General features: G+C 42.3%; 2 protein-coding genes across 2 annotated transcripts in view; one reads left to right on the top strand and one right to left on the bottom strand.

The window, feature by feature from the left end:
* Positions 1-19,114, top strand: part of LOC144891699 (uncharacterized) — a 1,187,956-nt gene that overhangs the window by 939,104 nt on the left and 229,738 nt on the right. The gene's annotated exons all lie outside the window — the stretch shown is intronic.
* The window catches only part of LOC137424598 (GRIP1-associated protein 1), a 70,535-nt gene continuing 54,723 nt past the window's right edge, over positions 3,303-19,114 (bottom strand). The window contains exons 18-23 of the mRNA XM_068112202.2: positions 12,289-12,410; positions 7,962-8,072; positions 7,690-7,783; positions 4,949-5,103; positions 4,733-4,792; positions 3,303-4,079 (exon numbers count right to left, since the gene is read on the bottom strand). Of these exons, the coding sequence (XP_067968303.2) occupies positions 3,972-4,079; positions 4,733-4,792; positions 4,949-5,103; positions 7,690-7,783; positions 7,962-8,072; positions 12,289-12,410 (650 nt within the window). The 3' untranslated portion in view covers positions 3,303-3,971. The remainder of the gene's footprint in view (positions 4,080-4,732; positions 4,793-4,948; positions 5,104-7,689; positions 7,784-7,961; positions 8,073-12,288; positions 12,411-19,114) is intronic.

The following is a 19,114-nucleotide window of genomic DNA, read 5'->3' as shown; positions in this document are numbered from 1 at the left end:
ATTGTACCTTTCCAAGATTTATACATGATGGTCAGCCTTGACATCTAAAAAGAACAAGTCCACCTCTGTTCCTACTACCTGATCCCTTTTGTCCCATGTCTGCTTAATCTTCCGTAATCGTAGATTCTATACAATAAAAGTACGAAAGTGTTGTTTGCCAACTCCTACCATTTTTAGCACATCTCGACTGAAACTGATATGCATCGCCAGGGAGTATCCTAACCCCCTTGGGCATTTTTATGAAGATTAAAACTAGTCCAAAGTCACAAGACTACATATGTAGTTGTTGAAACCGAAAGAATAGCGAGGATTGAACAGTCTCGTAATACTGGCTAAGCACAAAGCTGTACTAGTTTTTGAAATGATACAAAATTTGTATGGCCTTGAATATAGCTACTGCATACCAATAGGTAAACTAGAACGGCATTCGGTAGAGTGCATACCTCCAACAAGGCTGATCAGTTTACATTTTGTATCCCACTGATAGGCCAGATCTGGATCCAGACCTGAACCAAATCTAATCGGCTTGTTCTTGTCACCTAGCCAACTCATCCACCAAGTTTTGTCCCAATCCAGTAACTTTTTGAGATATTGTGCTATATATCGTTTTTAGCCCTGTCTATCTCTCAATGAAGAATCGCTGAAATTCCAGTATTTGGACCCGGATCTTCACCAAAATCTAATCGATTTGTCTATATCACACACCCAACTTGTCCAAGTATCGGCAGAATCCGTCTAACTGAAGTATCCTGCTCACACAGTCAAACGGGTGAATACATAACCTCCGCCACTGAACTTTGATGCATCTTTGCTCTCTACCCCTTGTACATTGTATGTTTGTTTTTAAAAGGGCTCCAGCCATTTTTATTTTTTTTGTATACTGAATCGAGGCTCGTGAAAGTGCTGACATTTACTTCACAAACAAATCAACCAGACAGACAAAATATATAAAAAGAGGGAGCGGAAGAAAAGAGAAGGGGAAACACACAAACACTTGAGAGCACACAACATTTAAAGCAGGGAGATGTGTGGGAGGGAGAGGGCTTGGGGGGAGGAGGCGTGGAAAGGGGGGAGGAGGCATGGAAAGGGGGGAGGGGGGGTAGGGGGGAGGGGGGGGGGGTAGGGGGGAGGGGGGGGGGTAGGGGGGAGGGGGGGGGGTGGGTGGGAGAAGTATAAAACACAAGGACACCAAGGACACCAAGGACTTCCAGGACAGAAGTTGGTATTTCAAAAAAGTGGACTTGGGGTGAAATTAGTGGGGATAGAAAAGATCAAGGTTTTGGATGGGGGAAGATAAGAGATGGTGGTGAACAGCTGTTTTAAAGACCTGGAGGGTGGAGTGGGATTGAAGAGAGTGAGTGAGTTTGTTCCAGAGGTGGGAGAAAAGAGGAATGAAGGAGTGAAGGTGAGCAGACAGTCTTGATTTTGGCAGTTTAACCATAAGAGGGTTGCAGGCAGATCTTGTGCGACCTGTAGGAATATTTGCGGGACAGAGCCCAGAGAGAGCTGGGGGGGGGGCAAGGCCAGAGAGGAGTCGGTAGAAGACGGAAAGACCACCATCCTGCCTGCGGTGAGTGAGTGAGAGGCCCTTGGAGTTAGCTTCATCGCGGGAGATTCCAATGATTCTGAATGCTTTGGTTTCAACAGCGTGAAGACGAGCTAGGTGTGAGGCAGGAGCACCAGCCCAGAGGGGAGGGCAGTATTCCATTGAGCTGCGGATGAAAGCCTTGTATGTGGTGAGGAGCTCTGGTGTGCCAAGGAAGGACTTCGCACGACGGAGGATGCCCAGTCGGTGACTGGCTTTGGAGGCCAGATTTGAAATGTGGTTTTCCCAGGAAAGATCATGGCAGATAGTGAGACCCAAAAGCTTGAGTGACAGAACTTCTTGGAGAGGATTATTCAGAAAGTGGATGGGAGGGTTGTCCAGTCGGTCTTTTCGGAGAGACATCGTAAGAGTGTGATATTTGTCAGGATTGAAAGACATGTTCCACTTGTTTGCCCAGTCTGATTTTGTCCAGGTCTGCAGAGAGTGAGGAGGCTGCAGACTGCCAATCTGAGGGATGAAGAATGGAGCGACAGAGAGTAGAGTCATCAGCAAAGAGATGGAGAGGATTTTCAAGTCAGAGAGATCATTGATGAAGACCAGAAAAAGCACAGGGCCCAGAACACTGCCTTGGGGAACTCCAGCCTGAACAGGAAGAGGAGATGAGAGAAACCCATTCAGGGCCACACGTTGACTATGACTAGAGAGGACGTCCGCCAGCCATGCGTGGAGATTTCCATGGATACCAAAGGAGGAGAGTTTGGTGAGCAGAACGGGGTGCCAGACCGTATCGAAGGCACGTGATATGTCAAGGAAGACAGCTCTAATTTCCTGTTTGGCATTGAGGACCTCCATCCATTGTTGAGAAAGCAGAAGCAGCATGTCCAGAGTAGAGTGAATGAATGACCAGGTCTGAAACCAAATTGATCAGAGATCAAGCCATTGGAGAAGTTGTTGATGTCTTGTAACAACTTCATTAGAAACAGCTGTTTTGATCATGGTCATGACTTTTAGCATCCATCATAAAGATGTCACTGTTCTTTCCATTTAATCTCTAATCATAATTGCCGTTGTCTCTTACCAAACGTTTAGTACTTGTGCCCGAGCGGATTTGTGGGAATTTTGGAATTGCTATTTGCCCTCCCTCTTCAAATGAATATTTGTTAGTATTCACGGCTGAGATATTAGGTGTGGGAGTGTTCCCTCCCCAATCTCTCAGCAACATTTAATCGAGTAAACTGAATTGTACACAGTTTTTGTGGCCCACGTACATGGTACATGGACAGATACAAAATGTAAACTGATGAGCCTCGGTGGAGGTATGCGCTCTACCGAATGCCGTTCTGGACTTGCATACACAGGTGCGAGTAGATTTGGTGTTCATAATCACAATGGCATTCGCAATTTGTATGGTTAAGGCTCATGTAAAAGGTTTAAAAAAAAGATAAATTAAATGTCGACAAATTGTGAGCACCAATCTTTTAAAATACAGGAGCTAATGCACACATGGAACTTCAAAATTGATCACTTAGCATTTTACATCACAAAACTTTAGTGTGGCCTCGCAAGGCTAAATCGTACGATTACAGTATGCCCAAAAACAATTCAGGTGTACAATGTGTCAGAGAGGAAAGTGTCACTTTGTGGAAACGTCACCACTTTAAATTGCCCGCCCAAGGTGGGTCGAGATTGGGCAATCCTGCCAAGAGGGCCGGAAGTGTTGATGCTGGTATTGATGAGCAAGCGTACACCGTGTCCATTCGTTTGACCAAACCTTTAATGTGGCCTTTCTGTTCAATTTTATACAAAAGAAAATCACACATTCACAATTAAAGGTATTTATACAATATTTATAATTAAACAGCATGCAGGTAGAACATCAGCGTTACCTTGATTTCCCAAAAGACCGGATGATGAAACCAAACTACCTGCAGTTTAATTCCAGTGTCAAGGCCTCTATAAATTGACCGTAGCAAACCATAGGTCTAGTCGTTGTGGATAAACGGCACAAACCAACGAAAGGTGTGCAGAACGAAGCGATTTAAGGTGATGTCACTTTTCAGAAGTGGAGGTGTCAAACTATCTTTGCCATTCAGCTCGGATCATCATAATTGTGATACCGATCATCGTTACCTCTCAAATATTATATTCTTGTATCTTTCATACCTTTGTGAAAATGTAAGAAATAATCGAAAGGTTTCCTGACTGATTTCTACAGCAAAACAAGTCCGATGAATAGTCCTCAAAAGGTGTTGCTCCCCGACGGATGCTCTTGCTCTGTCATTCCTGGATGTTCTGGGGAAATGTTCCAAGTATCTTTAGAAACTTGTCATATGGAATATGTACCGTACAAAATTGATCGTTAATAAATCTATGCAACCCCATGTTGGTCCATGATGCACAGGTGGTTCACTACGTTGAAGGTTGTTCAAATGGTGCAAAGCCATCGGTGCGCACCAACACGTTTGGATGTGATTGGGAAATGTTTAGAGCCCTTCGCACAAAATATGGAAACCTTGGTTGACTGTCGACTCTCCTGGGTGAAAAAAAAAAAATCAGGTGTTTTGTGCGATTTCTGTCTGTTCTTTGGTCTCGGTCGATGAAAATCTCGTGCACTTTTGAGACGAATAATGAAATTCTCACACGCTGATTTCGGCATGTTTCTAATGGTTCCTATTTAATTAATTTGTGAGCACTGAAACTTGAGGAATGTATCTAAAATGCACAGCCCCATCTCAGAAGTATGATGCAGTAAAATTGCAAGCATTTGCATCACCACTACCCCGGCCTACCTCGCTTTCGTGTGTGGAAATAAAATAAGTCGGAACATTTTGAATTTGAGATCGAAATGCAAGGGTTATCTAACATGGAAACGGTCAGCATCACCTGTATTTGCACTTCATTCATTACCTTCTGAAAAATCAAAAATAAATCGTGTAATTATTAAACATCAGTTTTATGTCAAATTCGACATTTCGGAAAGTGCAACATGACCCACTTACAAAATGTTTGGAATGGCTAAAGACTTGCTATACAATGAAATAATATAAGTACAAGCGTGGAATTGAAGGTGCCCTTAGATGTGTATTAACGGCCTTTTTGATTACTTTGCATGAATGCAACGGAAATGACAAAAGTTGAAATCCACAGCAACTTTTGGAAATGTTAGAGCGACTTGGGGAGGCAAACCTCAGATGTTTCACTACAACCTTTCAGTTCCTCCAGTTCTTGAGAAAGATGCTCCATATCCTGTGAAATGAAATAAAAATTGCAAATAAACAGTCTTCGGAAATTCCTTCTTTTCCTTGATGTCCAATGTTTCACCTCATTCCCTTGATTTATTCTATATATTCCACCCCTCCCCCTCCCCAAACCCCCAACCTTTTGGTTGTGCACCCAACGTACCTTCTGCAAATGCATGTTCTTGGTGAGTTGTTCTTCCAGCAAGTGTTGCAGTTTCTTGTTCATATCCTTCACTCCTTCGTCGCCAGTTTTAACAAGGTCTCTGAACACGCTAGCAAAGGTTGGTCTGTCTGAATGTGTGTGTGTGGCTCCAGCGTCTTGGGGAAAAGGGTGGGGGTGGGAGGTACATTGGTTTAATATTGGAATCTTTGGAAGTGCCATGTCACTCCATGTTTCGTGATGTTAGGACCCCAGGTTCACATCTCGATAATCTTTACTACTTCTGACATACTTTGGCCCCATTTAAGTTGGAGTTTACCCCAAGTTTGACTGATGACGATTTGGAGCAGAAATTTGTAACTTGTTCAGAGTATGGTAACAATTCACTGATGATACCATGGGACTCTGTCCACCAGCGAACACTAGCAGATGGGACAGGTAGAGCAACATCCAAGCAAGGGATGGACGGTGCACTTCTATGGTGTAAGGCCCTGCCTGCGACACACCAACCAGACAGTTTAAAGAGAGTTCAAAGTAAAATGTACTACCACATACAATATATAATTCGTGTTGAAGTACAGTGATAAAGTATTTGTCCCGCGTGTGATTAATTTTACAAGCTGTATCATGACACTTAGATTAACATTAAAAATCAAAATAAATAGTTACCCGGTGTGTGTCGTGTAAAGTGGAGTTATGATCGCCGGTCACTCTTTCGGTCTATGATCGAGGAACTACTTAATTGCAATTTAATTATATATTTTGAACACGAATCAGAACATGATCGACTGATCGTGCAGTTTAGCAGGACCGTACTTTGGCTCCAAATTGGGCAAATTGTACGGAGTCTCGTCATGAGCACGCGTGCACATTTGTGATACAGCAATTGCTTCGGTCTGCCTGTCGGGAAAAAATAAAGAAATCATCCCAAACAGGAAACTTTTTTAGGGATGTCATAAAAGACACAAACAGCAGGCACGAGTAACCAATTAATTGTGTAAAATAAGGTGGTGTAAAAGAAGGTGCATCATCGGTGGTAAACTTCCGATTGAATGTTTTGTTTTCTACAGTCTTAAACTTTTAATTTCAATGAAATTATATATTTTAGACCACTGTGCAACACATCTTTTTTTCTTTTCTTTTTTTTTGTATACAAGATCGAGGCTCATGAAAGAGCTAACATTAATCACAGAAAAAGTCAAACCGACACAAAACACAAAATAAGGGGAGTGGTAGACAAGATGGGGAGAGAGGGCGAAGGACACAAAGACAACATTTGAGAGCAGGGACATCGAGAGAACTGTGGAAGGGAGAGGGCTTGGGGGGAGGTGGGAGAGGTATAAAACATATGGACACTGCAAGGACTTCCAGGAAAGAAGTTGGAATTTCGAAAAAGTGTATCTGGGGTGAATTAGCGGGGGTAGAAGAGATCAAGGTTTTGGATGGGGGAAGATAGATGGTGGTGAACAGCTGTTTTAAAGACCTGGAGGGAGGAGTGTGATTGAAGGGAGTGGGGGAGTTTGTTCCAGAGGCGGGAGAGAAGGGGAATGAAAGAGTGAAGGTGAGCAGAGAGCCTAGATTTCGGCAGTTTAACCATAAGAGGGTTGCTGGCAGATGTTGTGCGACCTGCAGGAATATTTGGGGGACAGCATAGAGAGCTGGGGGAGCAAGGCCGGAGAGGAGTCGGTAGAAGACAAAGACCACCAACCTGCCTGCGGTGAGCGAGTGAAAGGCCCTCAGAGTTAACTTCATCGCAGGAGATTCCAGTGATTCTGAAAAATTTGCACTTCAAACACTTCCAGTTTCACGGTACCTGACAAAATATTATGCCGTCTCGACCAATTAAATTTGCCACAGGGCAGGCATACTTTTCTTCTTCCAATGAAGTCCCATGTCCTTTTTCTCAAGACTATGGGGTAGGGTGTTCCATGAACTCTCTGGTCTCTAGTTAATTTTGCGATCGGTTTGATTGGAATTTATTCCCAGTGTTGATAAACTTCTTCCACAAGTCCCTTTTTGTTAACCTTTAGCCATGGTGCAATTACAAGCAATTAATTATTGTTGGCAAAGAAATAAGGTAGACAATTTCCAGAAATTGCCTGTGAAATGAAAGCATCTCAATTCAATTTCCTGATGTTCTCATTTGCTCAATAAGCCAAGCTTACTTGGGATCAAGTAACTTTTATAGAGTAAACAGCTTGGCTGTTGTGGAGCATGCTTTTCCTTGGCAAGCTGCCCTCCCAACCCCCTCACACCAAGATGGAAATTCTAGTAGTTCTGCATATGCAAAGATGTATGTTACCACATAGGGGGCAACAGCGAGCCATGTATGAGGGTCCTCCCTCATACCCCCACTCTGAACCTCCATACTCTATACCATACTTTCATAGAGAATTGGGGTCCTCCCTCATACCCCCACTGTGAACCTCCTCGTCTGATTCTTCTTCTTTCCACCACCTCAAACCTTGCAGTATACACCCTGAGTACAACCACCAGTTTTCAACTAATCCTGTCCAACAATTCGGGTGTACATATAAGTCAACCATACACGCAAACAAACCCTTCTTGAATTATAGAACAATAAATAAATTTAAAAACACTGGGTATAACAGTGAGATGCAAGTTACTTTCTTACACCACCTCCAGTGTGTCCACAAAAAAGGAGGCTCCAGGAAAAAAAAAATTCTTAAAATACATCACAAAGGAAGTTGGGGCTTTAGGATTGGGTGACTGCAATTGCTCACCAGTCTTGCTCTCCATCACATACGTCTCAATTATGGCCCGCTTTTTGCAGATATCATCTGCCATGGAGCTGCTGCTTGCTTCCAAGTGCTTCACCTGTTTTCAACACAATTAATGGCCGAGGAATGACCAAAAGGGTGCTGACACTTGGCGCTGCAGTTTTGCTGTACCTTTCCAGCATGTAATCATTCATACAACTAATGCATTATGGAATGTTTTTATGTGACACCGAACAGCACTTTAACCCTACTATTCAATGGCCTGTGATACAAACCTTCTCCTCTAGGTTCCACTTTTCTTGCTGAAGTTCTGCAACTCGTTGAAAAAGATCTGAAACCTCATCATCTGACAACTCGGCAGGTCTTACGGACGGTGGGCTGTCAGTCTGGATTGAAAAAAAAAAAAATCAGTTTCAGAACAACTGAATTACCAGGCTGAACGTGCAACGAGAAAGCATCTCAAAATGCAAAGCCTGTCCGTGTCCGCTTTGTACTCAAACTAAACTTGACTAAAACGACAGTTAAAATATATATATTTGTACATTTTATTCATGCGTGTTCTCCATATTCTCATAATAAACGTTGGTTGAAAATTGGATGGCAAAAGCTCAAAAAAAAAATTACGGCCTGGACACACACACACACACACACACACACACACACACACACACACACACACACACACACACACACACACACACACACACACACACGTCTTGCACTGCAGGGAGTAGGGGGATAGGTGGGGGCATTGCACAAACAAAATCAATTGAGGTCTTTATTCGCTTAATGGTGTAATCAGGATACTTTGCCAAGGAAGGATGAAAAAGACATCACGGTCTATCCTAAATCTCAAGGAAAGTCTCAGGTTCAACGTTTTGACACAGAGCGGTATTCATCCATTCTTATGCGGGGGTAGGAATCGGTGTTTAGAGATTTCCCTGACCGTCAAGCTGATGTTTTCTAAACCTCCCCTCTACATCCATGCAGAAGCAGAAGATTCCAAAAGCCCCTCATTCACGGCCAACCAGCAATTTCCAGGGAGCGAGACCAACAAAGTTCCCACCCAAGGATAGATACTCTGACTGAAGACAGGCCTGGAGATACGAAAAAATATTGGGACTGTTTATTCAGAGGTTGGAGCATGATGCAACAAGATTATGTTTGGTGGATTTGCAAAGGGTGTCAAAGCTGAGTATAGCATTGCAAACCATTTGTAAGTATACACTTCAATTTTAATACAATAATGATTTTAAAGATTTTTTTTTTTAAATCCAGAAGTTTAGCACTATTGAAGCATTCTTATACACCACTCTATTTAACATGGCAAAGTACTGCTAAACTGGAAGTTAATGGAAGTGATAAGGTCCTTTAAGACGTACTTAAAAACAATGTTTCCTGTTTAGAATGATTTTCAATTTTGTTTGACTGCCAGACAAGACAGGCAGACAGAGTATTACAAAAATTATCTCACCTCTCTGTGCATGCGCAATCGAGCCAAGTTCAGAGACAAAGTACTGTTCAATGGCAGGTTTGTTTTCCGATTCATGTGCAAACTAGAATGGCACTCAGTAGAGAGCATACCTCCACCTGGTTGGCCATATCACTCAATGGTGAAGAATCACTTGAAAAATTCTACTGGCTGGATCTGGATATTCACCAAAATTGAATTGTTTCTTCCTGATCACACACACAACCTGTACAACAAGTTTCGTCCAAATCCATCCATAACTTTTTGAGATATCCTGCTACATGTTAGTTTTATCCCAATCTCTCAATGGTGAAGAATCACTTTAAAGATTAAATAATTCTCATATCCGAATCCATATTCAGATATTCACCAAAATCGAATTGTCCTCGTCAGCCAACCAACCGGTCCACCAAGTTTCGTCCAAATCCGTCCACAAATTTGAGATATCTTGCTATGTATAGTTTTTGGCCCGATCTCCCAATGGTGAAGAATCACTTAAAAAATTATACTAGCCGGATCCGTCACCAAAATCTAAGCATTTCGTCGGTCACATACGCTACATCTCTGCCAAATTTCGTCCGAATCCGTCGACAACTTTTTGAGATATTTTGTTCACAAAACAAAAACAAACAGACACAAAGGTTTGTTCACAAATGGACAGACACAATGTGAGTCAAACAGACAGACAGGGGTGAAAACGTAACCTCCATCCACCTTTAGTGACGGAGGTAAATATAACATTCAATTTAAACAAGTTCTTCCTCAATCAAACTTACAATCATAATTAGCCATGAGCAGTTCTGAGCTTTCGTTCAGTTTCATTCCATTGGAGGAGTGCTATTTATCTTCACTTGAATAAGTTTCAAAAACATATCTTCTCATCAATATAGAAAAGTTCACATCGTCAATTTTGTCCAACAATAGTTCGTTTCCGTTGATGTTCAGCACTATTTTCTTGTAGTGTAGCCGCTCACGGGTGCAGTAAGTTGGTCGCACGGCGTAGTAGTATTGACACCCAGCCAATCATCAGCTAGCATTGTCACAACAACCACTATATTTATTCAGCAATGGCCTCCTCCATGAAAAGGGTGCATTACGATGACATCGATAGAAAATCCATAATTTTTTTTTTTTTTTAATCACCCCTACTGTGTGTCATGCACATATCTGTTAAGAAACAAGATATTCATACCTTCACACAGATTCGGTGGGATAAGTACCGTGAATATCTAAAAATTGGATGAGTTGTGGTTGTGTGTGAGTGTGTGTACGTGTGTGGATGAATGCAAGACCCAAAAGTGCCAGAAAATCCAAAAGACCCAAATGACAAAGATGACCCAAAAGACACCACCCCCCCCCCCCCACCCCCCACCCTCTTCCCCAAACCCCTGAGTATGGCAGGCAGGTATGCTACAAGGTGCGAGGACAAATGAAAGTTTGGTTCAACAGACCCACGTCATCAATGGAACAATGGAACCAATGGAACAGACCCACGAGTACATCAAAAATGTGGCATCTGATCATTCTTTGGATAAATTGCAATACTCCATGCATGATTGTTCCCTCCGTAATTGATGGTCGTCCTTCTCGCTTACTCCCTGAAAACCTGTTCCGATAGCTCGAAGAAACTGCAGTTCCGACTTGTCTAGTCTGGAAGCAATGGGTGCAAGAAAAGGGCCAAAATGCCAAATGGTACTCATCAAAGCCTTAATTATTTACTGAAGTACTTGATTACGATAACTACAACAGAACCATTATTGATTACAAGACCTTGATACTTCATTTGAGAGACGTTCACAGTGGGTTGTTTTGATTTATGCATAATTACTTCTCAACTGTGATTAGTTTGGAATTTGTGACATTGAAAAGAAGGGTGGTTGTCATTATTTATGAAAAACTGGTTTCAGTCATGATAATTATTTTAATAAAGTAAGGACATCCTTAGTGTTATGAATTTTGAAATGATGTTCTGCAGTCTTCAGGTTCACCGAGTACAATAGCTCATGTATTAGTGGTGTTGGAGATACGAGTCCTTAAAAATTGATGAATTGCCAAAAAGTGGCCTTTTGGACCCTAGTAGCAAACTTGAACACCTCACAGCACCATGTTGGATGGAGATCTCATGGAGAACTTTTTACCGAGAGTCCACCATATCGTCTAGTCATCTGCGACATTTCAAGTAGCACCTCAGTCATGGAACGAAAACCAATTTGGAGCTGCTTTTTCACCTGCTGCACACGGCCTATAAACTGATAAGTCAGACAGACAAACGTAAACCAATTGCTTAATCCCACTTTTCGCTTCGCATGCATGGGGGTAATAACTTGAATGAATGATGAAAGGCTAACACTCGACGTCAGCCGTACCTCATTTCCAATGCCGGTAAACGTACCAAATCAATTTACAGTTAATAAGTTCCATCTATAATAACGACATTTGTTTCCTGCCCAGCAAAACACCATAAAAAGTCAGCTTCAAAAAGAATCTTGCAGGTTCTACTGTCATGACAAAAACAAGAATGATCGCACAATGGTCACAACCTGCGACAAAATCCGGTAACGGGCCGATTGGGAAACACAATTAATGTGCTATTCAAAGATCAACTCGGCACTTCATATCCAAGTCACCTTCCCCACGGTTATATCAGAGTGAGCCGATTTGTCATACGGTCTCGGATTACTTAACCCCCCAATATCGGGTTGTTCAAAAAATACGTAATACTATTCTTTTAGCAATTTACTTAATGTAACACTTGATTACCATGCGTTCTGACGGATTTGATTAAGCCTTACTATTATTCGACACAATAGATTTTCCGTGGGTACATCATCAAAGACACCCGACCCAAACAAAGCCAATGGAAATCTGACGCAACAAACCAGTGTGTAATCACAAGAGGCCTTGTTGGCCCACCAGGAAATCTCGATGGCGGACATAAAATTTTGGCTCGGTGATATAGTGGGTATAGTCGAGCGACAGATGTGGGCGTGGTCCGGCAACTGTCCGACCAATGGGTGCACATTTCAAAAATCGACCCCCAACAACAACAGCAATGTGAAGCTGTTGTTGGCCTGCGATATGTCGCAGGTAAAAAAAGCCCCACCAAGAGCTAGTGGGGGAATAAAGCTAACCTTGTTGGAAATGGGCTGTTCTCGAAGGATCTCATGGTAGCTGAAGGAGGAGATGCTGCTGCTGTCACCGGTCTGGGCACGGTTCGGAGATCCAACATCGGCCAGACCCAAGTCTTCCAATCCTGGTGGTTGATTAAAAAAAATATTTGCACAAGAGCTGAATGTAGTCAAGTGTGATCATTTCACAAACTCGTATACATTTATATATAACAGTATATCGAGTTTATAAATTGTCATATAATGTAAAATCAACTTTGGTTGGAATGTTTTTTGGTTATATTAATTTAAAAATAAAAATACATAAAAAGGGGTCTTAAATTACAATACCATTTAAAATGCATCTATATAATAATAGCGTAAGGACTCGACTTTGTTATCCCTTTTACGCCACACCCAGTAACCCGATGCCCACGGCACTAATGGATTTATGATCAACGAACCACGCTCTTTGTTTATCACGTACAGCCATACTCGAAAAATCTGAATTAGCCGACGTTGGGGCCCTAAAGCATCCGATTAACTGCCGATACGACGCCATCTTACGACGCCATCGTATTGGCGTCTGCTGGGTGAAGGCGAAGCAAGCCGTCCGCTGATTGGACAGGCGAAGGCGAAAGCAAGCCGTCCACTGAGTGGACAATCCAGAGCATGCATTTGTGCCGGTGTCGGCGATCGTTGTTCATATACGCACTCTTCATTCTCATCTTTCTTCCTAACTCTTACTCAGACAAGCAAATCCCCTATGCCATCCATAATGGTACACTCTATCCATACACCACATCCTTCCGTGGATGTTCCACGGGTTTCGGCTAGTATATTAATATTGTTATATGCATGGCAAATGTCAGGGGCTGCTGTTTAAGTCTGTGCTGTCAGATTGAGTCATATATGATTGGGTCCAGCCCATGTAAACACACAGCTCCCACCTCATTGATTATATCCCACCCCCAAAACTCAACATCTCCCCCACATACCCCAGTTCACCTATCATGGAACAAGCAAAATTGGTATCCCGTGTGCAAGGATATGTCATCGCAGGTGACACAAGACTCCGCCTATTGGCAGATTATAAAAGATGTATAGGTATTATGTGCAGAGAGTGAGGCAGCATGGTGAACGAGGCAGCGTCACGACGACTACGAGGAGAATGACCAGTCTGGTTGGTGTGCCATACTGCATGCAGGGATGTCCCACTGATAATAAAAAGGCCAGAACCCACAATCATCAAACCAACTCCTTTTTTATCCCAGTTCTTCTCAGTTATGTTCCCCGCTTGGTTCCTTTGCCCTTTTCCCATCCCACACTGCTGGTCCTTAACCAGACCTGTAGTGAAGAGTTATCACCCATATGTGTTGTATCTACAGGGCATTCTTTCTGTGGTGTGTGGTTTTGTACCCCATGCACACGACAAATGGTGGCAGGAGTGGGATTCATGTGAAAATATCGTAGTGCAATTATAAAATCATTAGTTGTCAGATAAAGTTTAAGTTGTACACTTTACAATAACATTGTAAACAATAACTCGACATGATCTACTTTGAAGAAAGCATATTTGATTATTTTTTTCCCATTCATGTTGCGAATTTGAATTGTGTATAAAAACATTCAGCCACCCCAATAAAACTGAAGCTTTTTGAAGGTTTCCTGGGTCATGTCACCATTCTAGAGCCAAACATGGATGATAGCATTTGCCAAAATTCTTTAGACCAAATAATTGCTTCTTGCTCTTCTATGAGCCTCAATCTTGGAGAGGAAAAAAAATCTTCCCTGCAAATTCCATATTCTTCCAATCTTCATTAAGGATCAGGAGCACAATGTGAGAAGATAACTCAACATTGGCTTTAAAATGTCACATTCTGCTTTGAAGCCACTTCTGACTAGAACGTTTTTCAAGCAAGAAATGTCGACATAATGCTGCCAAATCAATGATCAAAGCGTTCTTGAGCAAGAATATTCTCTAGAATAGATCACCCCAACAATCCAGCAATAACACTTCTTAGTCCTCAAATTTGTATTTTTGTATGGGCAATAACCAATTTGGAATGGATATCATATCAAAATATATGCCCCAACAATCCAGCCAATCACTCAAAATTGACCGGTACCAGTCGGGGGGACAAAGGCTCACTATATTTTTTGTAAAGAAGATGGGCTGGGGCATATATTTTGATATGATATCCATTCCAAATTGGTAGCTTTATAGTATTTTGGAGGGAAAATGTGTATTTTGGGGGCAAAATCCAGTTTTTCAAAAAAAAAAAATACTTGACAGGAAATTACTTTTGACAGTTGAAATTAATAACTATCAACAGTATTGATTTTTTCAGGTTGTTTACATTACGGTTTTTGTCTGGTTGCCATGGAAACGGCCGTTTTGGGGCAAAAAAGGTGCTTTTTACACTATTTTCTAAAAAATTCATATCTCAGAAACAATTCAATATATTTGAATAGTTTCAGCTGAAATCATTTCCTTAGACCCCAAGGTAGTTTTTTAGTAACATATAAGCACAAGATCACATGTCAAAATAGGGAATTTTTGTGGTAGGGGAATATCATTTTTTTGGGAATTTTCCAAAAAATTCCCCAAAAAATGAAAAAATAAAAAATCAATACATTCATAGTTTTTACACACATTTGTCAGGTATGCATGGTTGGTAATGGGCATTTATCCATTTATATCTTTCCAGACTGAGGCACATTGAGAATGGAGGAAGATGGTCTAATTCCACCAAAGCGGTTGTGTACAGACTGCTTGATCCACTGTACAGATGACGATTCTAAACTGGTGTCACCAAAGGAAGGACTTGCAGTCATGGCAGACATTGTTAAGGGCAGCAGAAATCAGAAACCATCAGCCTATTCTGACTATCGCAGTGGACCTGGCTGAGGGACATATCCCACCTGTGCAATATCATCGTAAATGCCGCAGTGTTTTCACATTAAAAAGGAACCTTGATCGATTATGTACCACGGAACCCGGGGAAAATGTAGACATGGCTGAACATTCCCGACAAGTGGTACTGAGGCAGGAGCCAAGCTCTTCTGGAGTTTATGAAGCAAAGTGCATATTTTGTCAAAACTAACAAATACCTGAAGGGGCAGCATTCTAAGGAAAGACTTGTACAATGTACTCAGCTACGGGCTGACTCAACAATCAGACAGGTTGCCATACGAAAGATGGACCAAAGAATTCTTGCTGTTCTTAGCAGGGATCTTGTAGCTGCAGAGGGCCATTACCATAGGTCATGCTATCGTCATTATGAACCTGGTGTTGGGCTAGCGGCTAGGGTGCCAGCTTAGGATCCAAGGATCCTGGGTTCGAATCCCGGTCGATCGCTGAATTAACGCCAGGGGGGTTGACTCAGCCTGTCATCCTTCCGAGGTCGGCTAATTGAGTACCAGTTCACTGGTAATTCCCTGCTTGTCGTAAAAAGGCGACAAAAAGGGTTGGCGGCAGGAAGGGCATCCGGCCGTAAAACATTGCTTCAAAAAGGGGACCAAAAAACAACAACAACCACGGTCCCCGAAAAAGGCCAACCCCCGCTTTGCGGGGAAAAATGGCCTCTAAAGGTGTTTTTTTTTTTATGCTATCGTTTTTTTTATGCTTCTCTTATACAAGAGAAGAGAAGGTACCTGCCAGCTGCAGTGACAATGGCGACATTGCCCATATGGAAACTGACAAATCTGTCTACCAGGCTGCTGAGAAACTCTCATACAATGAGTTATTCAAATTCATTCGAAATGAAATCATTCAAAAGCCCAAAGTGATATATCCAACTGATATGACACTGCGACTACAATTATCAATGAAAATGTCCGGCATTGTGGAGGTAAAGGACTCCACCAAAAAGCATATCCGCCGCAGATTGGAGAGCGAGTTTGGTGGATTGCTTCATTTTGTTCAAAATGACAGTGGCAAATTGTTAGTATATCCTGATACCTTGTCAAGGGATGAACTTGCCAGAGATAACATGGAACTGAAGATGACAATAAATGCATTACAAGCATCAGAAAGTGACCCTATGTCAGTAGTAACCAAAGCTGCCTTACAAATGCGTACTGTTATTCGAAACCAGAGATTAATGGAAGATTGGCCACCACAACCATCAGAACTCACTGCTGAATCCGCACACATACCTAATGCAGTTACAAATTTTCTGCAAATGATCATAACAGGTCAGCAAGGTAGAACAAACTCTAGTGTTCGTGTCGAAAGGCAGGTTTGCTCAATAGGCCATGATTTAATATATGCGGTTACTGACGGTAGGCATCGTCCACCAAAACATATCTTGTTGGCTCTTGTGGTCAAGTGTATCACAGGAAATGTTGAGCTCATTGAAATTCTTAACAGACTTGGACATTGTATCTCATACTCAATGATGGAGCAAATAGAGACAGCATTGTGTATGCAGAAGTTTGGCTCCATATCTGAGGTCAGTCTGCCAGCCAGCGTTGTGTGGGACAATATTGATAAACTTGAAGAAACACTGAGTGGTGGCGGAACTTCACACCGTGAACGGCATTGCAATCCAGGACAAGTTTATTGGACCCATACAAGAACAGCCGAAAACACCTGTTACAAAAAGCAAAAAGAGATCCATCGACATTGAAGAGGCCCCTCTTCCTTAGTACAATTCTGGGGAACGGGTTGGTCCAGCACCAATTATTTCGATTGAACCAAATGCTGCAGATGCAGTTACAGAAGCGCAGTTAAAGAATCGGTTATGGATGATATTTCGCCAACAAGATGGTACTGTGCCGAGCTGGACAGGATGCAACATTCTGGCTCGTAACAATGTCAATGTTATGCCTAACACCATAAGTTATCTACCAACTATAAATGCACCAGCAACAGAGATGTCAACTGTTTTTGAAATTCTGATTCAGTCTGAGATGATCAGACGTGAATTGCAGCTGCCGAGCATGGTATTAGTGTTCGATCAAGCATTGTTTGCAAAGAGTGCTGAGATTGTTTGGAAGCACCCTGAAAATGTTAGCGGTCTTGTTCTCAGGATGGGCGATTTCCATACAATAATGAACTTCCAATCCACCATAGGCAAGCGTTTTCAAGATGCAGGTCTGCGAGAACTTGCTGTAGAATCTGGGATAATCGCTCAGGGCTCTGTGCAAGCAGTGATGGACGGACATCAATACAATAGAGCGGTCAGACTTCACAAGCTAGTCTATGAAACCATTCTAAGATTGGCATGGAAGCAATTCATCCCATGGTTGCAAACCAATCACATGGCAGATGTTGTCATCTTAGATGATGCCATTCAATGCATTGAACTGACATGTGATGACATCAATCAAGACTCTGTGAATGCAGTCCTTGACAAACCTAGTGTCAAACGTATTTTCCATCTCTTTGACATATTCCTGCAAAATTTGCGAGATGGCAGTAGAGGTGAATTAGCCAGCTTCTGGATGTCATATGTTGATATGGTCGACATCATGCCAGGTCTGATACGGGCATCAAGAGAGGGAGATTGGCTACTGCATCTGAGCTACATCAGGCAATTGATCCCTTGGGCATTTGCATATGACAAAATAAACTATTCTCGTTATCTACCGATATATTTTGCTCAGATGTCACAACTTCCATCAAGTCACCCAGAGATACATGACCATTTCATAAGTGGAGGGTTCTCAGTCCAACGAGGAGGCCAGAATCCTTTCGGTAGAATCCCAGCTGATCAAACGATAGAGGAGACAGTTAACAGGGACACCAAAACACCTGGGGGCACCAAAGGGTTCAGTCTAAAATCAAAATCACTTCACCGATACTACATGACATCAGAATACCGTAGTGTTGCTCTGCGGCATATGCGTGAGATGGTACATCATCCAACTCCTCAGTTTTCTCACTCTGATCTTCAGACTCCACGGATAAAGAAGGATCATATCGATACCAAGGCAGTTGCAGATATGCTTGAGCATGAATGGATGAATCCTATGAGTGGTGATCAGTCAGAACTTGTAAGCATTTCTACTGGACGGCTTGCCACCACAGACATCGCTGATGACTTTAAAAAGGCATATGCTGTTGGTGTTGAAGCATACAACAACTTCAAGAAGAATCGTCTGGAGGCTGATCCCCCCACTCAGACCTTCCACAGCAAACTTGTCAAACAGAAACTGAAAACATTCTCAGATATGACCAAGAAGAAACGTGTGACACAATCAAATGGGAAGGAAATAATCCTACGAGCTGACAAGCAATTGTTTGCACACATGATTCTTGCAGCTCAGAGCCGAGAGTTAAATCTTCAGCAAGTACTCGTGCACCCACTTGGCCCCGTTCCATGGTCCCTGGCGACACCGGATGGTTCATTGAGAAAAAACAACAAATCAGCTCTTGCCAAAACATTGGTAAAGGATATCGATGCTGCTGAAACCATCCCACAGCCATCCGCTACTATCATTGATGGAATGAGTTTGATTCAGCGATTGAAAGGGGACAATCAAACATTTGCAGAGCTTGCAGAAAGTTGTCTCACATTAGCACTTCATGGGGGCACCAACAGCCAGAGGATTGATATCGTGTTTGATGTCTACCGTGATGAGTCGATAAAGAATGCTGAAAGATCTAGCCATGGGGTGGAAGAGGGCCTGCAGTTCAAGAATATAACCAGAGGACACAAGATTAAACAGTGGAGAAAATTCTTGCAGACTCCTCAGAACAAATCTTGCCTGAACAAGTTCATTATTGAAGAATGGAGGAGACCCGAGCACAGGGGCAGATTGGGCACCAAGGTTCTTTATGTAACATGTGAGGAACATTGCTATAAGCTGACAATAAACAAATGGGAAGAAGACAATACGA

This window comes from Myxine glutinosa, chromosome 4 (assembly GCF_964187855.1).
Source record: "Myxine glutinosa chromosome 4, kmMyxGlut1.1, whole genome shotgun sequence".
In the NCBI taxonomy this organism is placed as follows: Eukaryota; Metazoa; Chordata; class Myxini; order Myxiniformes; family Myxinidae; genus Myxine; species Myxine glutinosa.
The sequence above is the reverse complement of the archived record's forward strand: the minus strand, read 5'-3'. Positions and strand labels throughout refer to the sequence as shown.